The sequence below is a fragment of the Ascaphus truei genome, unplaced genomic scaffold (genome assembly GCF_040206685.1).
Source record: "Ascaphus truei isolate aAscTru1 unplaced genomic scaffold, aAscTru1.hap1 HAP1_SCAFFOLD_1687, whole genome shotgun sequence".
Lineage (NCBI taxonomy): Eukaryota > Metazoa > Chordata > Amphibia > Anura > Ascaphidae > Ascaphus > Ascaphus truei.
Window position 1 is genome coordinate 36,183 of NW_027454581.1, and position 22,302 is coordinate 58,484.

The 22,302-nt window shown below is 63.2% G+C and overlaps 1 protein-coding gene across 1 annotated transcript in view; it reads left to right on the top strand.

Annotated features, from left to right (window-relative positions):
* LOC142476744 (cleavage and polyadenylation specificity factor subunit 1-like) overlaps window positions 1-20,994 on the top strand; it is a 52,468-nt gene extending 31,474 nt beyond the window's left edge. The window contains exons 6-7 of the mRNA XM_075581904.1: window positions 20,058-20,115; window positions 20,770-20,994. Coding sequence (XP_075438019.1) covers window positions 20,058-20,115; window positions 20,770-20,936 — 225 coding nt within the window. The 3' untranslated portion in view covers window positions 20,937-20,994. The remainder of the gene's footprint in view (window positions 1-20,057; window positions 20,116-20,769) is intronic.
* Window positions 20,995-22,302: the final 1,308 nt, after the last annotated feature.

The following is a 22,302-nucleotide window of genomic DNA, read 5'->3' on the forward strand; positions in this document are numbered from 1 at the left end:
TCGGGCGCCGGGGTGTGTGGGTTTGGGGGGTACTGACGCCTGTGATGTGTGTGGGATCGGGCGCCGGGGTGTGTGGGTTTGGGGGGTACTGACACCTGTGATGTGTGTGGGATCGGGCGCCGGGGTGTGCGGGTTTGGGGGGTACTGACACCTGTGATGTGTGTGTGTGTGGGATCGGGCGCCGGGGTGTGTGGGTTTGGGGGGTACTGACGCCTGTGATGTGTGTGGGATCGGGCGCCGGGGTGTGTGGGTTTGGGGGGTACTGACACCTGTGATGTGTGTGGGATCGGGCGCCGGGGTGTGTGGGTTTGGGGGGTACTGACACCTGTGATGTGTGTGGGATCGGGCGCCGGGGTGTGTGGGTTTGGGGGGTACTGACGCCTGTGATGTGTGTGGGATCGGGTGTGTGGGTTTGGGGGGTACTGACACCTGTGATGTGTGTGGGATCGGGCGCCGGGGTGTGTGGGTTTGGGGGGGTACTGACACCTGTGATGTGTGTGGGATCGGGCGCCGGGGTGTGTGGGTTTGGGGGGTACTGACACCTGTGATGTGTGTGGGATCGGGCGCCGGGGTGTGTGGGTTTGGGGGGTACTGACGCCTGTGATGTGTGTGGGATCGGGTGTGTGGGTTTGGGGGGTACTGACACCTGTGATGTGTGTGGGATCGGGCGCCGGGGTGTGTGGGTTTGGGGGGGTACTGACACCTGTGATGTGTGTGGGATCGGGCGCCGGGGTGTGCGGGTTTGGGGGGGTACTGACACCTGTGATGTGTGTGGGATCGGGCGCCGGGGTGTGTGGGTTTGGGGGGTACTGACGCCTGTGATGTGTGTGGGATCGGGCGCCGGGGTGTGCGGGTTTGGGGGGGTACTGACACCTGTGATGTGTGTGGGATCGGGCGCCGGGGTGTGCGGGTTTGGGGGGGTACTGAAGCCTGTGATGTGTGTGGGATCGGGTGTGCGGGTTTGGGGGGGTACTGACGCCTGTGATGTGTGTGGGATCGGGCGCCGGGGTGTGCGGGTTTGGGGGGGTACTGACACCTGTGATGTGTGTGGGATCGGGCGCCGGGGTGTGCGGGTTTGGGGAGTACTGACACCTGTGATGTGTGTGGGATCGGGTGTGTGGGTTTGGGGGGTACTGACGCCTGTGATGTGTGTGGGATCGGGCGCCGGGGTGTGTGGGTTTGGGGGGGTACTGACGCCTGTGATGTGTGTGGGATCGGGCGCCGGGGTGTGTGGGTTTGGGGGGGTACTGACGCCTGTGATGTGTGTGGGATCGGGCGCCGGGGTGTGTGTGTTTGGGGGGTACTGACACCTGTGATGTGTGTGGGATCGGGCGCCGGGGTGTGTGTGTTTGGGGGGTACTGACACCTGTGATGTGTGTGGGATCGGGTGTGCGGGTTTGGGGGGTACTGACGCCTGTGATGTGTGTGGGATCGGGCGCCGGGGTGTGTGGGTTTGGGGGGTACTGACGCCTGTGATGTGTGTGGGATCGGGCGCCGGGGTGTGTGGGTTTGGGGGGTACTGACACCTGTGATGTGTGTGGGATCGGGTGTGCGGGTTTGGGGGGGTACTGACGCCTGTGATGTGTGTGGGATCGGGCGCCGGGGTGTGCGGGTTTGGGGGGGTACTGACGCCTGTGATGTGTGTGGGATCGGGCGCCGGGGTGTGTGGGTTTGGGGGGGTACTGACGCCTGTGATGTGTGTGGGATCGGGCGCCGGGGTGTGTGGGTTTGGGGGGTACTGACACCTGTGATGTGTGTGGGATCGGGAGCCGGGGTGTGTGGGTTTGGGGGGTACTGACACCTGTGATGTGTGTGGGATCGGGCGCCGGGGTGTGCGGGTTTGGGGGGGTACTGACACCTGTGATGTGTGTGGGATCGGGCGCCGGGGTGTGTGGGTTTGGGGGGGTACTGACGCCTGTGATGTGTGTGGGATCGGGCGCCGGGGTGTGTGGGTTTGGGGGGGTACTGACGCCTGTGATGTGTGTGGGATCGGGCGCCGGGGTGTGTGGGTTTGGGGGGGTACTGACGCCTGTGATGTGTGTGGGATCGGGTGTGTGGGTTTGGGGGGTACTGACGCCTGTGATGTGTGTGGGATCGGGCGCCGGGGTGTGTGGGTTTGGGGGGTACTGACACCTGTGATGTGTGTGGGATCGGGCGCCGGGGTGTGTGGGTTTGGGGGGTACTGACGCCTGTGATGTGTGTGGGATCGGGCGCCGGGGTGTGTGGGTTTGGGGGGTACTGACACCTGTGATGTGTGTGGGATCGGGCGCCGGGGTGTGCGGGTTTGGGGGGAGGGGGTACTGACGCCTGTGATGTGTGTGGGATCGGGCGCCGGGGTGTGCGGGTTTGGGGGGGTACTGACACCTGTGATGTGTGTGGGATCGGGCGCCGGGGTGTGCGGGTTTGGGGGGGTACTGACGCCTGTGATGTGTGTGGGATCGGGTGTGCGGGTTTGGGGGGGTACTGACACCTGTGATGTGTGTGGGATCGGGCGCCGGGGTGTGTGGGTTTGGGGGGGTACTGACGCCTGTGATGTGTGTGGGATCGGGCGCCGGGGTGTGTGGGTTTGGGGGGGTACTGACGCCTGTGATGTGTGTGGGATCGGGTGTGCGGGTTTGGGGGGTACTGACGCCTGTGATGTGTGTGGTATCGGGCGCCGGGGTGTGTGGGTTTGGGGGGTACTGAAGCCTGTGATGTGTGTGGGATCGGGCGCCGGGGTGTGTGGGTTTGGGGGGGTACTGACGCCTGTGATGTGTGTGGGATCGGGCGCCGGGGTGTGTGGGTTTGGGGGGGTACTGACGCCTGTGATGTGTGTGGGATCGGGCGCCGGGGTGTGTGGGTTTGGGGGGGTACTGACACCTGTGATGTGTGTGGGATCGGGCGCCGGGGTGTGCGGGTTTGGGGGGGTACTGACGCCTGTGATGTGTGTGGGATCGGGCGCCGGGGTGTGCGGGTTTGGGGGGGTACTGACACCTGTGATGTGTGTGGGATCGGGTGTGTGGGTTTGGGGGGTACTGACGCCTGTGATGTGTGTGTGTGGGATCGGGCGCCGGGGTGTGCGGGTTTGGGGGGGTACTGACGCCTGTGATGTGTGTGGGATCGGGCGCCGGGGTGTGCGGGTTTGGGGGGGTACTGACACCTGTGATGTGTGTGGGATCGGGTGTGTGGGTTTGGGGGGGTACTGACACCTGTGATGTGTGTGTGTGGGATCGGGCGCCGGGGTGTGTGGGTTTGGGGGGGTACTGACGCCTGTGATGTGTGTGTGTGGGATCGGGCGCCGGGGTGTGTGGGTTTGGGGGGGTACTGACGCCTGTGATGTGTGTGTGTGGGATCGGGCGCCGGGGTGTGTGGGTTTGGGGGGGTACTGACGCCTGTGATGTGTGTGTGTGGGATCGGGCGCCGGGGTGTGTGGGTTTGGGGAGTACTGACGCCTGTGATGTGTGTGGGATCGGGTGTGTGGGTTTGGGGGGTACTGACGCCTGTGATGTGTGTGTGTGGGATCGGGCGCCGGGGTGTGTGGGTTTGGGGGGGTACTGACGCCTGTGATGTGTGTGGGATCGGGCGCCGGGGTGTGTGGGTTTGGGGGGTACTGACACCTGTGATGTGTGTGGGATCGGGCGCCGGGGTGTGCGGGTTTGGGGGGGTACTGACGCCTGTGATGTGTGTGGGATCGGGTGTGCGGGTTTGGGGGGGTACTGACACCTGTGATGTGTGTGGGATCGGGCGCCGGGGTGTGTGGGTTTGGGGGGTACTGACACCTGTGATGTGTGTGGGATCGGGTGTGTGGGTTTGGGGGGTACTGACACCTGTGATGTGTGTGGGATCGGGCGCCGGGGTGTGTGGGTTTGGGGGGTACTGACACCTGTGATGTGTGTGGGATCGGGTGTGTGGGTTTGGGGGGGTACTGACGCCTGTGATGTGTGTGGGATCGGGCGCCGGGGTGTGCGGGTTTGGGGGGGTACTGACGCCTGTGATGTGTGTGGGATCGGGTGTGCGGGTTTGGGGGGGTACTGACACCTGTGATGTGTGTGTGTGGGATCGGGCGCCGGGGTGTGCGGGTTTGGGGGGGTACTGACACCTGTGATGTGTGTGGGATCGGGCGCCGGGGTGTGTGGGTTTGGGGGGGTACTGACACCTGTGATGTGTGTGGGATCGGGCGCCGGGGTGTGCGGGTTTGGGGGGGTACTGACGCCTGTGATGTGTGTGGGATCGGGCGCCGGGGTGTGTGGGTTTGGGGGGTACTGACGCCTGTGATGTGTGTGGGATCGGGCGCCGAGGTGTGCGGGTTTGGGGGGTACTGACGCCTGTGATGTGTGTGGGATCGGGCGCCGGGGTGTGCGGGTTTGGGGGGTACTGAAGCCTGTGATGTGTGTGGGATCGGGCGCCGGGGTGTGTGGGTTTGGGGGGTACTGACGCCTGTGATGTGTGTGGGATCGGGCGCTGGGGTGTGCGGGTTTGGGGGGTACTGACACCTGTGATGTGTGTGGGATCGGGTGTGCGGGTTTGGGGGGTACTGACGCCTGTGATGTGTGTGGGATCGGGCGCCGGGGTGTGTGGGTTTGGGGGGTACTGACACCTGTGATGTGTGTGGGATCGGGCGCCGGGGTGTGCGGGTTTGGGGGGTACTGACGCCTGTGATGTGTGTGGGATCGGGCGCCGGGGTGTGTGGGTTTGGGGGGTACTGACGCCTGTGATGTGTGTGGGATCGGGCGCCGGGGTGTGCGGGTTTGGGGGGTACTGACGCCTGTGATGTGTGTGGGATCGGGCGCCGGGGTGTGCGGGTTTGGGGGGGTACTGACACCTGTGATGTGTGTGGGATCGGGCGCCGGGGTGTGTGGGTTTGGGGGGTACTGACGCCTGTGATGTGTGTGGGATCGGGCGCCGGGGTGTGCGGGTTTGGGGGGGTACTGACACCTGTGATGTGTGTGGGATCGGGCGCCGGGGTGTGCGGGTTTGGGGGGTACTGAAGCCTGTGATGTGTGTGGGATCGGGCGCCGGGGTGTGTGGGTTTGGGGGGTACTGACACCTGTGATGTGTGTGGGATCGGGCGCCGGGGTGTGCGGGTTTGGGGGGGTACTGACACCTGTGATGTGTGTGGGATCGGGCGCCGGGGTGTGCGGGTTTGGGGGGGTACTGACGCCTGTGATGTGTGTGGGATCGGGCGCCGGGGTGTGTGGGTTTGGGGGGGTACGGAAGCCTGTGATGTGTGTGGGATCGGGCGCCGGGGTGTGTGGGTTTGGGGGGTACTGACACCTGTGATGTGTGTGGGATCGGGTGTGCGGGTTTGGGGGGGTACTGACACCTGTGATGTGTGTGGGATCGGGCGCCGGGGTGTGTGGGTTTGGGGGGTACTGAAGCCTGTGATGTGTGTGGGATCGGGCGCCGGGGTGTGTGGGTTTGGGGGGTACTGAAGCCTGTGATGTGTGTGGGATCGGGCGCCTTGGTGTGTGGGTTTGGGGGGTACTGACACCTGTGATGTGTGTGGGATCGGGCGCCGGGGTGTGCGGGTTTGGGGGGGTACTGACGCCTGTGATGTGTGTGGGATCGGGCGCCGGGGTGTGCGGGTTTGGGGGGTACTGACGCCTGTGATGTGTGTGGGATCGGGCGCCGGGGTGTGCGGGTTTGGGGGGGTACTGACACCTGTGATGTGTGTGGGATCGGGTGTGCGGGTTTGGGGGGTACTGACGCCTGTGATGTGTGTGGGATCGGGCGCCGGGGTGTGTGGGTTTGGGGGGTACTGACACCTGTGATGTGTGTGGGATCGGGCGCCGGGGTGTGTGGGTTTGGGGGGGTACTGACGCCTGTGATGTGTGTGGGATCGGGCGCCGGGGTGTGCGGGTTTGGGGGGGTACTGACACCTGTGATGTGTGTGTGTGTGGGATCGGGCGCCGGGGTGTGCGGGTTTGGGGGGTACTGACGCCTGTGATGTGTGTGGGATCGGGTGTGCGGGTTTGGGGGGGTACTGACACCTGTGATGTGTGTGGGATCGGGCGCCGGGGTGTGTGGGTTTGGGGGGGTACTGACACCTGTGATGTGTGTGGGATCGGGCGCCGGGGTGTGTGGGTTTGGGGGGTACTGACGCCTGTGATGTGTGTGGGATCGGGCGCCGGGGTGTGCGGGTTTGGGGGGAGGGGGTACGGAAGCCTGTGATGTGTGTGGGATCGGGCGCCGGGGTGTGTGGGTTTGGGGGGTACTGACGCCTGTGATGTGTGTGGGATCGGGCGCCGGGGTGTGTGGGTTTGGGGGGGTACTGACGCCTGTGATGTGTGTGGGATCGGGTGTGCGGGTTTGGGGGGTACTGACGCCTGTGATGTGTGTGGGATCGGGCGCCGGGGTGTGCGGGTTTGGGGGGGTACTGACGCCTGTGATGTGTGTGGGATCGGGCGCCGGGGTGTGCGGGTTTGGGGGGGTACTGAAGCCTGTGATGTGTGTGGGATCGGGTGTGCGGGTTTGGGGGGGTACTGACGCCTGTGATGTGTGTGGGATCGGGCGCCGGGGTGTGTGGGTTTGGGGGGTACTGACACCTGTGATGTGTGTGGGATCGGGCGCCGGGGTGTGCGGGTTTGGGGGGTACTGACACCTGTGATGTGTGTGGGATCGGGCGCCGGGGTGTGTGGGTTTGGGGGGGTACTGACACCTGTGATGTGTGTGGGATCGGGCGCCGGGGTGTGCGGGTTTGGGGGGGTACTGACACCTGTGATGTGTGTGGGATCGGGCGCCGGGGTGTGCGGGTTTGGGGGGGTACTGAAGCCTGTGATGTGTGTGGGATCGGGCGCCGGGGTGTGTGGGTTTGGGGGGTACTGACACCTGTGATATGTGTGGGATCGGGCGCCGGGGTGTGTGGGTTTGGGGGGTACTGACGCCTGTGATGTGTGTGGGATCGGGCGCCGGGGTGTGCGGGTTTGGGGGGAGGGGGTACGGAAGCCTGTGATGTGTGTGGGATCGGGTGTGTGGGTTTGGGGGGGTACTGACGCCTGTGATGTGTGTGGGATCGGGCGCCGGGGTGTGTGGGTTTGGGGGGGTACTGACGCCTGTGATGTGTGTGGGATCGGGTGTGCGGGTTTGGGGGGTACTGACACCTGTGATGTGTGTGGGATCGGGCGCCGGGGTGTGTGGGTTTGGGGGGTACTGACACCTGTGATGTGTGTGGGATCGGGCGCCGGGGTGTGTGGGTTTGGGGGGTACTGAAGCCTGTGATGTGTGTGGGATCGGGTGTGCGGGTTTGGGGGGGTACTGACGCCTGTGATGTGTGTGGGATCGGGCGCCGGGGTGTGCGGGTTTGGGGGGGTACTGACACCTGTGATGTGTGTGGGATCGGGCGCCGGGGTGTGTGGGTTTGGGGGGTACTGACACCTGTGATGTGTGTGTGGGATCGGGCGCCGGGGTGTGTGGGTTTGGGGGGTACTGACACCTGTGATGTGTGTGGGATCGGGAGCCGGGGTGTGTGGGTTTGGGGGGTACTGACACCTGTGATGTGTGTGGGATCGGGCGCCGGGGTGTGCGGGTTTGGGGGGTACTGACACCTGTGATGTGTGTGGGATCGGGCGCCGGGGTGTGTGGGTTTGGGGGGTACTGACACCTGTGATGTGTGTGGGATCGGGCGCCGGGGTGTGTGGGTTTGGGGGGGTACTGACGCCTGTGATGTGTGTGGGATCGGGCGCCGGGGTGTGCGGGTTTGGGGGGGTACTGACACCTGTGATGTGTGTGGGATCGGGCGCCGGGGTGTGCGGGTTTGGGGGGGTACTGACACCTGTGATGTGTGTGGGATCGGGCGCCGGGGTGTGTGGGTTTGGGGGGTACTGACACCTGTGATGTGTGTGGGATCGGGCGCCGGGGTGTGCGGGTTTGGGGGGTACTGACGCCTGTGATGTGTGTGGGATCGGGTGCCGGGGTGTGCGGGTTTGGGGGGTACTGACGCCTGTGATGTGTGTGGGATCGGGCGCCGGGGTGTGCGGGTTTGGGGGGGTACTGACGCCTGTGATGTGTGTGGGATCGGGCGCCGGGGTGTGTGGGTTTGGGGGGTACTGACGCCTGTGATGTGTGTGGGATCGGGTGTGTGGGTTTGGGGGGTACTGACACCTGTGATGTGTGTGGGATCGGGCGCCGGGGTGTGTGGGTTTGGGGGGTACTGACGCCTGTGATGTGTGTGGGATCGGGTGTGCGGGTTTGGGGGGGTACTGACGCCTGTGATGTGTGTGGGATCGGGCGCCGGGGTGTGTGGGTTTGGGGGGTACTGACACCTGTGATGTGTGTGGGATCGGGTGTGCGGGTTTGGGGGGGTACTGACGCCTGTGATGTGTGTGGGATCGGGCGCCGGGGTGTGTGGGTTTGGGGGGTACTGACGCCTGTGATGTGTGTGGGATCGGGTGTGTGGGTTTGGGGGGTACTGACACCTGTGATGTGTGTGGGATCGGGCGCCGGGGTGTGTGGGTTTGGGGGGTACTGACACCTGTGATGTGTGTGGGATCGGGTGTGTGGGTTTGGGGGGATACTGACGCCTGTGATGTGTGTGGGATCGGGCGCCGGGGTGTGTGGGTTTGGGGGGTACTGACGCCTGTGATGTGTGTGGGATCGGGTGTGCGGGTTTGGGGGGGTACTGACGCCTGTGATGTGTGTGGGATCGGGCGCCGGGGTGTGCGGGTTTGGGGGGTACTGACACCTGTGATGTGTGTGGGATCGGGCGCCGGGGTGTGTGGGTTTGGGGGGTACTGACGCCTGTGATGTGTGTGGGATCGGGTGTGTGGGTTTGGGGGGTACTGACACCTGTGATGTGTGTGGGATCGGGCGCCGGGGTGTGTGGGTTTGGGGGGTACTGACACCTGTGATGTGTGTGGGATCGGGCGCCGGGGTGTGTGGGTTTGGGGGGTACTGACACCTGTGATGTGTGTGGGATCGGGCGCCGGGGTGTGCGGGTTTGGGGGGGTACTGACGCCTGTGATGTGTGTGGGATCGGGCGCCGGGGTGTGTGGGTTTGGGGGGTACTGACGCCTGTGATGTGTGTGGGATCGGGCGCCGGGGTGTGCGGGTTTGGGGGGGTACTGACGCCTGTGATGTGTGTGGGATCGGGTGTGCGGGTTTGGGGGGGTACTGACGCCTGTGATGTGTGTGGGATCGGGCGCCGGGGTGTGTGGGTTTGGGGGGTACTGACACCTGTGATGTGTGTGGGATCGGGCGCCGGGGTGTGCGGGTTTGGGGGGTACTGACACCTGTGATGTGTGTGGGATCGGGCGCCGGGGTGTGTGGGTTTGGGGGGTACTGACGCCTGTGATGTGTGTGGGATCGGGCGCCGGGGTGTGCGGGTTTGGGGGGTACTGACACCTGTGATGTGTGTGGGATCGGGCGCCGGGGTGTGTGGGTTTGGGGGGGTACTGACGCCTGTGATGTGTGTGGGATCGGGTGTGCGGGTTTGGGGGGGTACTGACGCCTGTGATGTGTGTGGGATCGGGCGCCGGGGTGTGTGGGTTTGGGGGGGTACTGACGCCTGTGATGTGTGTGGGATCGGGTGTGTGGGTTTGGGGGGTACTGACGCCTGTGATGTGTGTGGGATCGGGTGTGTGGGTTTGGGGGGTACTGACGCCTGTGATGTGTGTGGGATCGGGCGCCTTGGTGTGTGGGTTTGGGGGGTACTGACGCCTGTGATGTGTGTGGGATCGGGCGCCGGGGTGTGCGGGTTTGGGGGGGTACTGACGCCTGTGATGTGTGTGGGATCGGGCGCCGGGGTGTGTGGGTTTGGGGGGGTACTGACGCCTGTGATGTGTGTGGGATCGGGCGCCGGGGTGTGTGGGTTTGGGGGGGTACTGACGCCTGTGATGTGTGTGGGATCGGGTGTGCGGGTTTGGGGGGGTACTGACGCCTGTGATGTGTGTGGGATCGGGCGCCGGGGTGTGTGGGTTTGGGGGGTACTGACACCTGTGATGTGTGTGGGATCGGGCGCCGGGGTGTGTGGGTTTGGGGGGTACTGACGCCTGTGATGTGTGTGGGATCGGGTGTGCGGGTTTGGGGGGGTACTGACACCTGTGATGTGTGTGGGATCGGGTGTGCGGGTTTGGGGGGGTACTGACACCTGTGATGTGTGTGGGATCGGGCGCCGGGGTGTGTGGGTTTGGGGGGAGGGGGTACGGAAGCCTGTGATGTGTGTGGGATCGGGCGCCGGGGTGTGTGGGTTTGGGGGGGTACTGACGCCTGTGATGTGTGTGGGATCGGGTGTGCGGGTTTGGGGGGTACTGACGCCTGTGATGTGTGTGGGATCGGGCGCCGGGGTGTGTGGGTTTGGGGGGTACTGACGCCTGTGATGTGTGTGGGATCGGGCGCCGGGGTGTGCGGGTTTGGGGGGTACTGACACCTGTGATGTGTGTGGGATCGGGCGCCGGGGTGTGCGGGTTTGGGGGGTACTGACGCCTGTGATGTGTGTGGGATCGGGCGCCGGGGTGTGCGGGTTTGGGGGGTACTGACGCCTGTGATGTGTGTGGGATCGGGCGCCGGGGTGTGTGGGTTTGGGGGGTACTGACGCCTGTGATGTGTGTGGGATCGGGTGTGCGGGTTTGGGGGGTACTGACGCCTGTGATGTGTGTGGGATCGGGCGCCGGGGTGTGTGGGTTTGGGGGGTACTGACGCCTGTGATGTGTGTGGGATCGGGTGTGCGGGTTTGGGGGGTACTGACGCCTGTGATGTGTGTGGGATCGGGCGCCGGGGTGTGCGGGTTTGGGGGGTACTGACGCCTGTGATGTGTGTGGGATCGGGCGCCGGGGTGTGTGGGTTTGGGGGGTACTGACGCCTGTGATGTGTGTGGGATCGGGTGTGCGGGTTTGGGGGGTACTGACGCCTGTGATGTGTGTGGGATCGGGCGCCGGGGTGTGTGGGTTTGGGGGGTACTGACGCCTGTGATGTGTGTGGGATCGGGCGCCGGGGTGTGCGGGTTTGGGGGGTACTGACGCCTGTGATGTGTGTGGGATCGGGCGCCGGGGTGTGTGGGTTTGGGGGGTACTGACACCTGTGATGTGTGTGGGATCGGGTGTGTGGGTTTGGGGGGGTACTGACGCCTGTGATGTGTGTGGGATCGGGCGCCGGGGTGTGTGGGTTTGGGGGGTACTGACGCCTGTGATGTGTGTGGGATCGGGCGCCGGGGTGTGCGGGTTTGGGGGGTACTGACACCTGTGATGTGTGTGGGATCGGGCGCCGGGGTGTGCGGGTTTGGGGGGGTACTGACACCTGTGATGTGTGTGGGATCGGGCGCCGGGGTGTGTGGGTTTGGGGGGGTACTGACACCTGTGATGTGTGTGGGATCGGGCGCCGGGGTGTGTGGGTTTGGGGGGTACTGACACCTGTGATGTGTGTGGGATCGGGCGCCGGGGTGTGTGGGTTTGGGGGGGTACTGACACCTGTGATGTGTGTGGGATCGGGTGACTGAGTGTGTGGGTTTGGGGGGTACTGACACCTGTGATGTGTGTGGGATCGGGCGCCGGGGTGTGTGGGTTTGGGGGGTACTGACACCTGTGATGTGTGTGGGATCGGGCGCCGGGGTGTGTGGGTTTGGGGGGTACTGACACCTGTGATGTGTGTGGGATCGGGCGCCGGGGTGTGTGGGTTTGGGGGGTACTGACACCTGTGATGTGTGTGGGATCGGGCGCCGGGGTGTGCGGGTTTGGGGGGTACTGACACCTGTGATGTGTGTGTGTGTGGGATCGGGCGCCGGGGTGTGTGGGTTTGGGGGGTACTGACGCCTGTGATGTGTGTGGGATCGGGCGCCGGGGTGTGTGGGTTTGGGGGGTACTGACACCTGTGATGTGTGTGGGATCGGGCGCCGGGGTGTGCGGGTTTGGGGGGTACTGACACCTGTGTTGTGTGTGTGTGTGGGATCGGGCGCCGGGGTGTGTGGGTTTGGGGGGTACTGACGCCTGTGATGTGTGTGGGATCGGGCGCCGGGGTGTGTGGGTTTGGGGGGTACTGACACCTGTGATGTGTGTGGGATCGGGCGCCGGGGTGTGTGGGTTTGGGGGGTACTGACACCTGTGATGTGTGTGGGATCGGGCGCCGGGGTGTGTGGGTTTGGGGGGTACTGACGCCTGTGATGTGTGTGGGATCGGGTGTGTGGGTTTGGGGGGTACTGACACCTGTGATGTGTGTGGGATCGGGCGCCGGGGTGTGTGGGTTTGGGGGGGTACTGACACCTGTGATGTGTGTGGGATCGGGCGCCGGGGTGTGTGGGTTTGGGGGGTACTGACACCTGTGATGTGTGTGGGATCGGGCGCCGGGGTGTGTGGGTTTGGGGGGTACTGACGCCTGTGATGTGTGTGGGATCGGGTGTGTGGGTTTGGGGGGTACTGACACCTGTGATGTGTGTGGGATCGGGCGCCGGGGTGTGTGGGTTTGGGGGGGTACTGACACCTGTGATGTGTGTGGGATCGGGCGCCGGGGTGTGCGGGTTTGGGGGGGTACTGACACCTGTGATGTGTGTGGGATCGGGCGCCGGGGTGTGTGGGTTTGGGGGGTACTGACAGCTGTGATGTGTGTGGGATCGGGCGCCGGGGTGTGTGGGTTTGGGGGGTACTGACGCCTGTGATGTGTGTGGGATCGGGCGCCGGGGTGTGTGGGTTTGGGGGGTACTGACACCTGTGATGTGTGTGGGATCGGGTGTGTGGGTTTGGGGGGTACTGACACCTGTGATGTGTGTGGGATCGGGTGTGCGGGTTTGGGGGGTACTGACACCTGTGATGTGTGTGGGATCGGGCGCCGGGGTGTGTGGGTTTGGGGGGTACTGACACCTGTGATGTGTGTGGGATCGGGCGCCGGGGTGTGTGGGTTTGGGGGGTACTGACACCTGTGATGTGTGTGGGATCGGGTGTGTGGGTTTGGGGGGGTACTGACGCCTGTGATGTGTGTGGGATCGGGCGCCGGGGTGTGTGGGTTTGGGGGGTACTGACACCTGTGATGTGTGTGGGATCGGGCGCCGGGGTGTGTGGGTTTGGGGGGTACGGAAGCCTGTGATGTGTGTGGGATCGGGTGTGCGGGTTTGGGGGGGTACTGACGCCTGTGATGTGTGTGGGATCGGGCGCCGGGGTGTGTGGGTTTGGGGGGTACTGACACCTGTGATGTGTGTGGGATCGGGCGCCGGGGTGTGTGGATTTGGGGGGTACTGACACCTGTGATGTGTGTGGGATCGGGTGTGCGGGTTTGGGGGGGTACTGACGCCTGTGATGTGTGTGGGATCGGGCGCCGGGGTGTGTGGGTTTGGGGGGGTACTGACGCCTGTGATGTGTGTGGGATCGGGCGCCGGGGTGTGCGGGTTTGGGGGGGTACTGAAGCCTGTGATGTGTGTGGGATCGGGCGCCGGGGTGTGCGGGTTTGGGGGGGTACTGACGCCTGTGATGTGTGTGGGATCGGGTGTGTGGGTTTGGGGGGGTACTGACGCCTGTGATGTGTGTGTGTGTGGGATCGGGCGCCGGGGTGTGTGGGTTTGGGGGGTACTGACACCTGTGATGTGTGTGGGATCGGGTGTGTGGGTTTGGGGGGGTACTGACGCCTGTGATGTGTGTGGGATCGGGCGCCGGGGTGTGTGGGTTTGGGGGGGTACTGACGCCTGTGATGTGTGTGGGATCGGGTGTGCGGGTTTGGGGGGTACTGACGCCTGTGATGTGTGTGGGATCGGGCGCCGGGGTGTGTGGGTTTGGGGGGTACTGACACCTGTGATGTGTGTGGGATCGGGCGCCGGGGTGTGCGGGTTTGGGGGGATACTGAAGCCTGTGATGTGTGTGGGATCGGGCGCCGGGGTGTGTGGGTTTGGGGGGGTACTGAAGCCTGTGATGTGTGTGGGATCGGGTGTGTGGGTTTGGGGGGTACTGACGCCTGTGATGTGTGTGGGATCGGGCGCCGGGGTGTGTGGGTTTGGGGGGTACTGACGCCTGTGATGTGTGTGGGATCGGGCGCCGGGGTGTGTGGGTTTGGGGGGGTACTGAAGCCTGTGATGTGTGTGGGATCGGGCGCCGGGGTGTGTGGGTTTGGGGGGTACTGACACCTGTGATGTGTGTGGGATCGGGCGCCGGGGTGTGTGGGTTTGGGGGGTACTGACGCCTGTGATGTGTGTGGGATCGGGCGCCGGGGTGTGCGGGTTTGGGGGGGTACTGACGCCTGTGATGTGTGTGGGATCGGGCGCCGGGGTGTGTGGGTTTGGGGGGGTACTGACGCCTGTGATGTGTGTGGGATCGGGCGCCGGGGTGTGCGGGTTTGGGGGGGTACTGACGCCTGTGATGTGTGTGGGATCGGGCGCCGGGGTGTGCGGGTTTGGGGGGTACTGACACCTGTGATGTGTGTGGGATCGGGCGCCGGGGTGTGTGGGTTTGGGGGGTACTGACACCTGTGATGTGTGTGGGATCGGGCGCCGGGGTGTGCGGGTTTGGGGGGGTACTGACACCTGTGATGTGTGTGGGATCGGGCGCCGGGGTGTGCGGGTTTGGGGGGTACTGACGCCTGTGATGTGTGTGGGATCGGGCGCCGGGGTGTGTGGGTTTGGGGGGGTACTGACGCCTGTGATGTGTGTGGGATCGGGTGTGCGGGTTTGGGGGGGTACTGACGCCTGTGATGTGTGTGGGATCGGGTGTGTGGGTTTGGGGGGTACTGAAGCCTGTGATGTGTGTGGGATCGGGTGTGTGGGTTTGGGGGGTACTGAAGCCTGTGATGTGTGTGGGATCGGGCGCCGGGGTGTGTGGGTTTGGGGGGTACTGACACCTGTGATGTGTGTGGGATCGGGTGTGCGGGTTTGGGGGGGTACTGACGCCTGTGATGTGTGTGGGATCGGGCGCCGGGGTGTGTGGATTTGGGGGGTACTGACACCTGTGATGTGTGTGGGATCGGGTGTGCGGGTTTGGGGGGTACTGACACCTGTGATGTGTGTGGGATCGGGCGCCGGGGTGTGTGGGTTTGGGGGGTACTGACGCCTGTGATGTGTGTGGGATCGGGCGCCGGGGTGTGTGGGTTTGGGGGGGTACTGACGCCTGTGATGTGTGTGGGATCGGGCGCCGGGGTGTGCGGGTTTGGGGGGGTACTGACGCCTGTGATGTGTGTGGGATCGGGCGCCGGGGTGTGTGGGTTTGGGGGGGTACTGACGCCTGTGATGTGTGTGGGATCGGGTGTGTGGGTTTGGGGGGTACTGACGCCTGTGATGTGTGTGGGATCGGGCGCCGGGGTGTGTGGGTTTGGGGGGGTACTGACGCCTGTGATGTGTGTGGGATCGGGTGTGTGGGTTTGGGGGGTACTGACGCCTGTGATGTGTGTGGGATCGGGCGCCGGGGTGTGTGGGTTTGGGGGGTACTGACACCTGTGATGTGTGTGGGATCGGGCGCCGGGGTGTGTGGGTTTGGGGGGTACTGACACCTGTGATGTGTGTGGGATCGGGCGCCGGGGTGTGTGGGTTTGGGGGGGTACTGACACCTGTGATGTGTGTGGGATCGGGCGCCGGGGTGTGCGGGTTTGGGGGGTACTGACGCCTGTGATGTGTGTGGGATCGGGCGCCGGGGTGTGTGGGTTTGGGGGGTACTGACACCTGTGATGTGTGTGGGATCGGGCGCCGGGGTGTGCGTGTTTGGGGGGTACTGACGCCTGTGATGTGTGTGGGATCGGGCGCCGGGGTGTGTGGGTTTGGGGGGGTACGGAAGCCTGTGATGTGTGTGGGATCGGGCGCCGGGGTGTGTGGGTTTGGGGGGGTACTGACACCTGTGATGTGTGTGGGATCGGGCGCCGGGGTGTGCGGGTTTGGGGGGTACTGACGCCTGTGATGTGTGTGGGATCGGGCGCCGGGGTGTGTGGGTTTGGGGGGTACTGACACCTGTGATGTGTGTGGGATCGGGCGCCGGGGTGTGCGGGTTTGGGGGGTACTGACACCTGTGATGTGTGTGGGATCGGGCGCCGGGGTGTGTGGGTTTGGGGGGTACTGACACCTGTGATGTGTGTGGGATCGGGCGCCGGGGTGTGTGGGTTTGGGGGGTACTGACACCTGTGATGTGTGTGGGATCGGGCGCCGGGGTGTGCGGGTTTGGGGGGTACTGACACCTGTGATGTGTGTGGGATCGGGCGCCGGGGTGTGCGGGTTTGGGGGGTACTGACGCCTGTGATGTGTGTGGGATCGGGTGTGCGGGTTTGGGGGGTACTGACACCTGTGATGTGTGTGGGATCGGGCGCCGGGGTGTGCGTGTTTGGGGGGGTACTGAAGCCTGTGATGTGTGTGGGATCGGGCGCCGGGGTGTGTGGGTTTGGGGGGTACTGACGCCTGTGATGTGTGTGGGATCGGGCGCCGGGGTGTGCGGGTTTGGGGGGTACTGACACCTGTGATGTGTGTGTGTGGGATCGGGCGCCGGGGTGTGTGGGTTTGGGGGGTACTGACACCTGTGATGTGTGTGGGATCGGGTGTGTGGGTTTGGGGGGGTACTGACGCCTGTGATGTGTGTGGGATCGGGTGTGTGGGTTTGGGGGGGTACTGACGCCTGTGATGTGTGTGGGATCGGGTGTGTGGGTTTGGGGGGGTACTGACGCCTGTGATGTGTGTGGGATCGGGTGTGTGGGTTTGGGGGGTACTGACGCCTGTGATGTGTGTGGGATCGGGCGCCGGGGTGTGTGGGTTTGGGGGGTACTGACGCCTGTGATGTGTGTGGGATCGGGTGTGCGGGTTTGGGGGGGTACTGAAGCCTGTGATGTGTGTGGGATCGGGCGCCGGGGTGTGTGGGTTTGGGGGGTACTGACGCCTGTGATGTGTGTGGGATCGGGCGCCGGGGTGTGTGGGTTTGGGGGGGTACTGACGCCTGTGATGTGTGTGGGATCGGGTGTGCGGGTTTGGGGGGTACTGACGCCTGTGATGTGTGTGGGATCGGGCGCCGGGGTGTGCGGGTTTGGGGGGGTACTGACGCCTGTGATGTGTGTGGGATCGGGCGCCGGGGTGTGCGGGTTTGGGGGGGTACTGACACCTGTGATGTGTGTGGGATCGGGCGCCGGGGTGTGTGGGTTTGGGGGGGTACTGACGCCTGTGATGTGTGTGGGATCGGGCGCCGGGGTGTGCGGGTTTGGGGGGGTACTGACACCTGTGATGTGTGTGGGATCGGGCGCCGGGGTGTGCGGGTTTGGGGGGGTACTGACACCTGTGATGTGTGTGGGATCGGGCGCCGGGGTGTGCGGGTTTGGGGGGGTACTGACACCTGTGATGTGTGTGGGATCGGGCGCCGGGGTGTGCGGGTTTGGGGGGGTACTGAAGCCTGTGATGTGTGTGGGATCGGGTGTGTGGGTTTGGGGGGTACTGACGCCTGTGATGTGTGTGGGATCGGGTGTGCGGGTTTGGGGGGGTACTGACACCTGTGATGTGTGTGGGATCGGGCGCCGGGGTGTGTGGGTTTGGGGGGGTACTGACACCTGTGATGTGTGTGGGATCGGGCGCCGGGGTGTGCGGGTTTGGGGGGTACTGACGCCTGTGATGTGTGTGGGATCGGGCGCCGGGGTGTGTGGGTTTGGGGGGTACTGACACCTGTGATGTGTGTGGGATCGGGCGCCGGGGTGTGTGGGTTTGGGGGGTACTGACGCCTGTGATGTGTGTGGGATCGGGCGCCGGGGTGTGCGGGTTTGGGGGTACTGACGCCTGTGATGTGTGTGGGATCGGGCGCCGGGGTGTGTGGGTTTGGGGGGTACTGACGCCTGTGATGTGTGTGGGATCGGGCGCCGGGGTGTGCGTGTTTGGGGGGGTACTGACACCTGTGATGTGTGTGGGATCGGGTGTGTGGGTTTGGGGGGGTACTGACGCCTGTGATGTGTGTGGGATCGGGCGCCGGGGTGTGCGGGTTTGGGGGGGTACTGACACCTGTGATGTGTGTGGGATCGGGCGCCGGGGTGTGCGGGTTTGGGGGGGTACTGACGCCTGTGATGTGTGTGGGATCGGGCGCCGGGGTGTGTGGGTTTGGGGGGGTACTGACACCTGTGATGTGTGTGGGATCGGGTGACTGAGTGTGTGGGTTTGGGGGGTACTGACACCTGTGATGTGTGTGGGATCGGGCGCCGGGGTGTGCGGGTTTGGGGGGGTACTGACACCTGTGATGTGTGTGGGATCGGGCGCCGGGGTGTGCGGGTTTGGGGGGGTACTGAAGCCTGTGATGTGTGTGGGATCGGGTGTGTGGGTTTGGGGGGTACTGACGCCTGTGATGTGTGTGGGATCGGGTGTGCGGGTTTGGGGGGGTACTGACACCTGTGATGTGTGTGGGATCGGGCGCCGGGGTGTGTGGGTTTGGGGGGTACTGACACCTGTGATGTGTGTGGGATCGGGTGTGCGGGTTTGGGGGGGTACTGACACCTGTGATGTGTGTGGGATCGGGCGCCGGGGTGTGCGGGTTTGGGGGGTACTGACGCCTGTGATGTGTGTGGGATCGGGCGCCGGGGTGTGTGGGTTTGGGGGGTACTGACACCTGTGATGTGTGTGGGATCGGGCGCCGGGGTGTGTGGGTTTGGGGGGTACTGACGCCTGTGATGTGTGTGGGATCGGGCGCCGGGGTGTGCGGGTTTGGGGGTACTGACGCCTGTGATGTGTGTGGGATCGGGCGCCGGGGTGTGTGGGTTTGGGGGGTACTGACGCCTGTGATGTGTGTGGGATCGGGCGCCGGGGTGTGTGGGTTTGGGGGGTACTGACACCTGTGATGTGTGTGGGATCGGGCGCCGGGGTGTGCGGGTTTGGGGGGGTACTGACACCTGTGATGTGTGTGGGATCGGGCGCCGGGGTGTGCGGGTTTGGGGGGGTACTGACGCCTGTGATGTGTGTGGGATCGGGCGCCGGGGTGTGTGGGTTTGGGGGGGTACTGACACCTGTGATGTGTGTGGGATCGGGTGACTGAGTGTGTGGGTTTGGGGGGTACTGACACCTGTGATGTGTGTGGGATCGGGCGCCGGGGTGTGCGGGTTTGGGGGGGTACTGACACCTGTGATGTGTGTGGGATCGGGCGCCGGGGTGTGTGGGTTTGGGGGGTACTGACACCTGTGATGTGTGTGGGATCGGGCGCCGGGGTGTGTGGGTTTGGGGGGTACTGACACCTGTGATGTGTGTGGGATCGGGCGCCGGGGTGTGCGGGTTTGGGGGGGTACTGACACCTGTGATGTGTGTGGGATCGGGCGCCGGGGTGTGCGGGTTTGGGGGGGTACTGACGCCTGTGATGTGTGTGGGATCGGGCGCCGGGGTGTGTGGGTTTGGGGGGGTACTGACACCTGTGATGTGTGTGGGATCGGGTGACTGAGTGTGTGGGTTTGGGGGGTACTGACACCTGTGATGTGTGTGGGATCGGGCGCCGGGGTGTGCGGGTTTGGGGGGGTACTGACACCTGTGATGTGTGTGGGATCGGGCGCCGGGGTGTGTGGGTTTGGGGGGTACTGACACCTGTGATGTGTGTGGGATCGGGCGCCGGGGTGTGCGGGTTTGGGGGGGTACTGACGCCTGTGATGTGTGTGGGATCGGGCGCCGGGGTGTGTGGGTTTGGGGGGTACTGACACCTGTGATGTGTGTGGGATCGGGCGCCGGGGTGTGTGGGTTTGGGGGGTACTGACGCCTGTGATGTGTGTGGGATCGGGCGCCGGGGTGTGCGGGTTTGGGGGGTACTGACGCCTGTGATGTGTGTGGGATCGGGCGCCGGGGTGTGTGGGTTTGGGGGGGTACTGACGCCTGTGATGTGTGTGGGATCGGGTGTGCGGGTTTGGGGGGTACTGACGCCTGTGATGTGTGTGGGATCGGGTGTGTGGGTTTGGGGGGGTACTGACGCCTGTGATGTGTGTGGGATCGGGTGTGCGGGTTTGGGGGGGTACTGACGCCTGTGATGTGTGTGGGATCGGGCGCCGGGGTGTGTGGGTTTGGGGGGGTACTGACACCTGTGATGTGTGTGGGATCGGGCGCCGGGGTGTGCGGGTTTGGGGGGGTACTGACACCTGTGATGTGTGTGGGATCGGGCGCCGGGGTGTGTGGGTTTGGGGGGTACTGACACCTGTGATGTGTGTGGGATCGGGCGCCGGGGTGTGTGGGTTTGGGGGGTACTGACGCCTGTGATCTGTTACAGGACGAACCTCCCAATAAGAAGAAGCGAGTGGATTCCTCTGTGGTCCGTCCTGGTGAGTGTGAGTCCCCCCTCTATTCAGTGGCACCCTAACTCTCGCGGTTCTGACCCGTCTCCCCGGGCCCCGCAGACAGTACGGGGGTGGTGCTGGATGAGATAGTGTACGGCAGTGAGGCGCAGTATGGGGCCCCCCCCCCAGTGTGCTGGGGTGAGAGTTGGGTATATATATCCCCCTTGTCTCGCGGTTCTGACCCGTCTCCCCGGACCCCGCAGACAGTACGGGGGGGATGCTGGATGAGAGAGGTGTACGGCAGTGAGGCGCAGTATGGGGGCCCCCCTCTCTGTGTGCTGGGGCGGGGGTTAGGTTAATATATCCCCCTTGTCTCGCGGTTCTGACCCGTCTCCCCGGACCCTTGCAGGCAGTACGGGGGGGATGCTGGATGAGAGAGGTGTACGGCAGTGAGGCGCAGTATGGGGGCCCCCCTCTCTGTGTGCTGGGGCGGGGTGGGAGTTGGGTATATATATCCCCCTTGTCTCGTGGTTCTGACCCGTCTCTCCGGACCCCGCAGACAGTACGGGGGGATGCTGGATGAGAGAGAGGTGTACGGCAGCGAGGCGCAGTATGGGGGCCCCCCCCCCAGTGTGCTGGGGTGGGAGTTGGGTATATATATCCCCCTTGTCTCGCGGTTCTGACCCGTCTCTCCGGACCCCGCAGGCAGTAAGGGGGTGATGCTGGATGAGGTCGATGAGATAGAGGTGTACGGCAGTGAGGCGCAGTCTGGCACGCAGCTCTCCACGTACTCCTTCGAGGTGAGTGAATGCGTGTTGTGTGTGAAAGGGCTTGTGCAGTTGTGGGACAGCTGTCTGTGTGCGATTGTGTAGTCCGCTCTGGATGTTTTTCAATTGTGAAGGATGATGCTACTGAGGAAAGCGTAAATAAAAAACACAGTCTGAGGTTATTTTGAAACAGAATAACACGTGAATTTATTCAAGTCAAGGGCACAACGGAGACAGCTTTTGACAAAAAGCTCTTTAACAATAACACAGTATGCCATATATTTATACCCTAAATCCTAAAGCTCCACCCCTTTATGGGGGGGGCTTGCACGTCACTAAATATTACCTCATTTTGTACCTTATTTTAGGCAAGTGACCTTTTTGCTGCTAGCTAAAGAAAATGGCATCTATCTCTACCATCATATATTTTGAGAATTAGCACAACATTCTATTACTGAGAATTGAGGGGGGTTGGTGTCTGTGGAAGTGAATGCGTGATCATCACTCCTGCACGCATTATATACATCATTCACTCAGAAAATCAGAACAAAAAATGTCTGCGATGGTCAAAAATGGCTGACTTGTGATCCTTTCCTTGTTGCTGACAAACACCCCTGGGTGATCTCCTCCTCTCGGTGGGGGTGCAACACACTTCTGGATCAAAGTTTTGCTGCACATGACACATACATAGAGAGTGATGAGTACTGCCAAAACACATACAAGAGCATTCACAAGCCTCGCTTCCAGGGAACCAATGGACTTTGTGATGTTTGTGGGTGAGATGCTTAGTGTAGTGTTACCTTGACCATGGTGATAGATATCTGCGATGTATAAGGAACACCGGCAGATGAGTATTGCTGACAAAGCTCCGCAGAGCATCATCATGACAATCCTGTCATCTCTCTGTGGGTTATACTTTCGCAGACCCAATGGTGCATACATCTTACAATTCTAACTTAAACACACTATAAAAGAATAAAAATATTTAGTCTTTGAAACAATGAAATGTTTTGAGTCTTTGAAAAAATGAAATGTTCTGATAAGATCAGGCCTCTGCCTGGTGTCTTATTTTCCTCGTTGGTTAACGGGTTAGAGTTGTGACTCGGCAAGACGTTAACTTGATGCGGCTGTGCTTTAGGTGACTTTGGTCTTTGGTGGAGCTGGAATGAGTTTTATGTGAGCCACGTGGATCCAGGAACCTCTGACACTTTAATTGCTGTATTGGTGGTTAGTATGGGCCTTTTCATCTGGGATGAAGAGCATGCTTGCGTAGGAAATATTTAACTATTAACCCCTTCTCGAGTAGGTGCACTTTCAACTTTGCCTAGAGAGACTCAAAAAATGTATTAGTGGCATACAATACTTATTGTTTTATTACCAATAGATTGTCCTTAATTTGTTCCTTTGAACTACTGATAGTCATAAGTCATCCCATAAGTGTCTCATAGGGAGATAATTTATACCTAGGAAT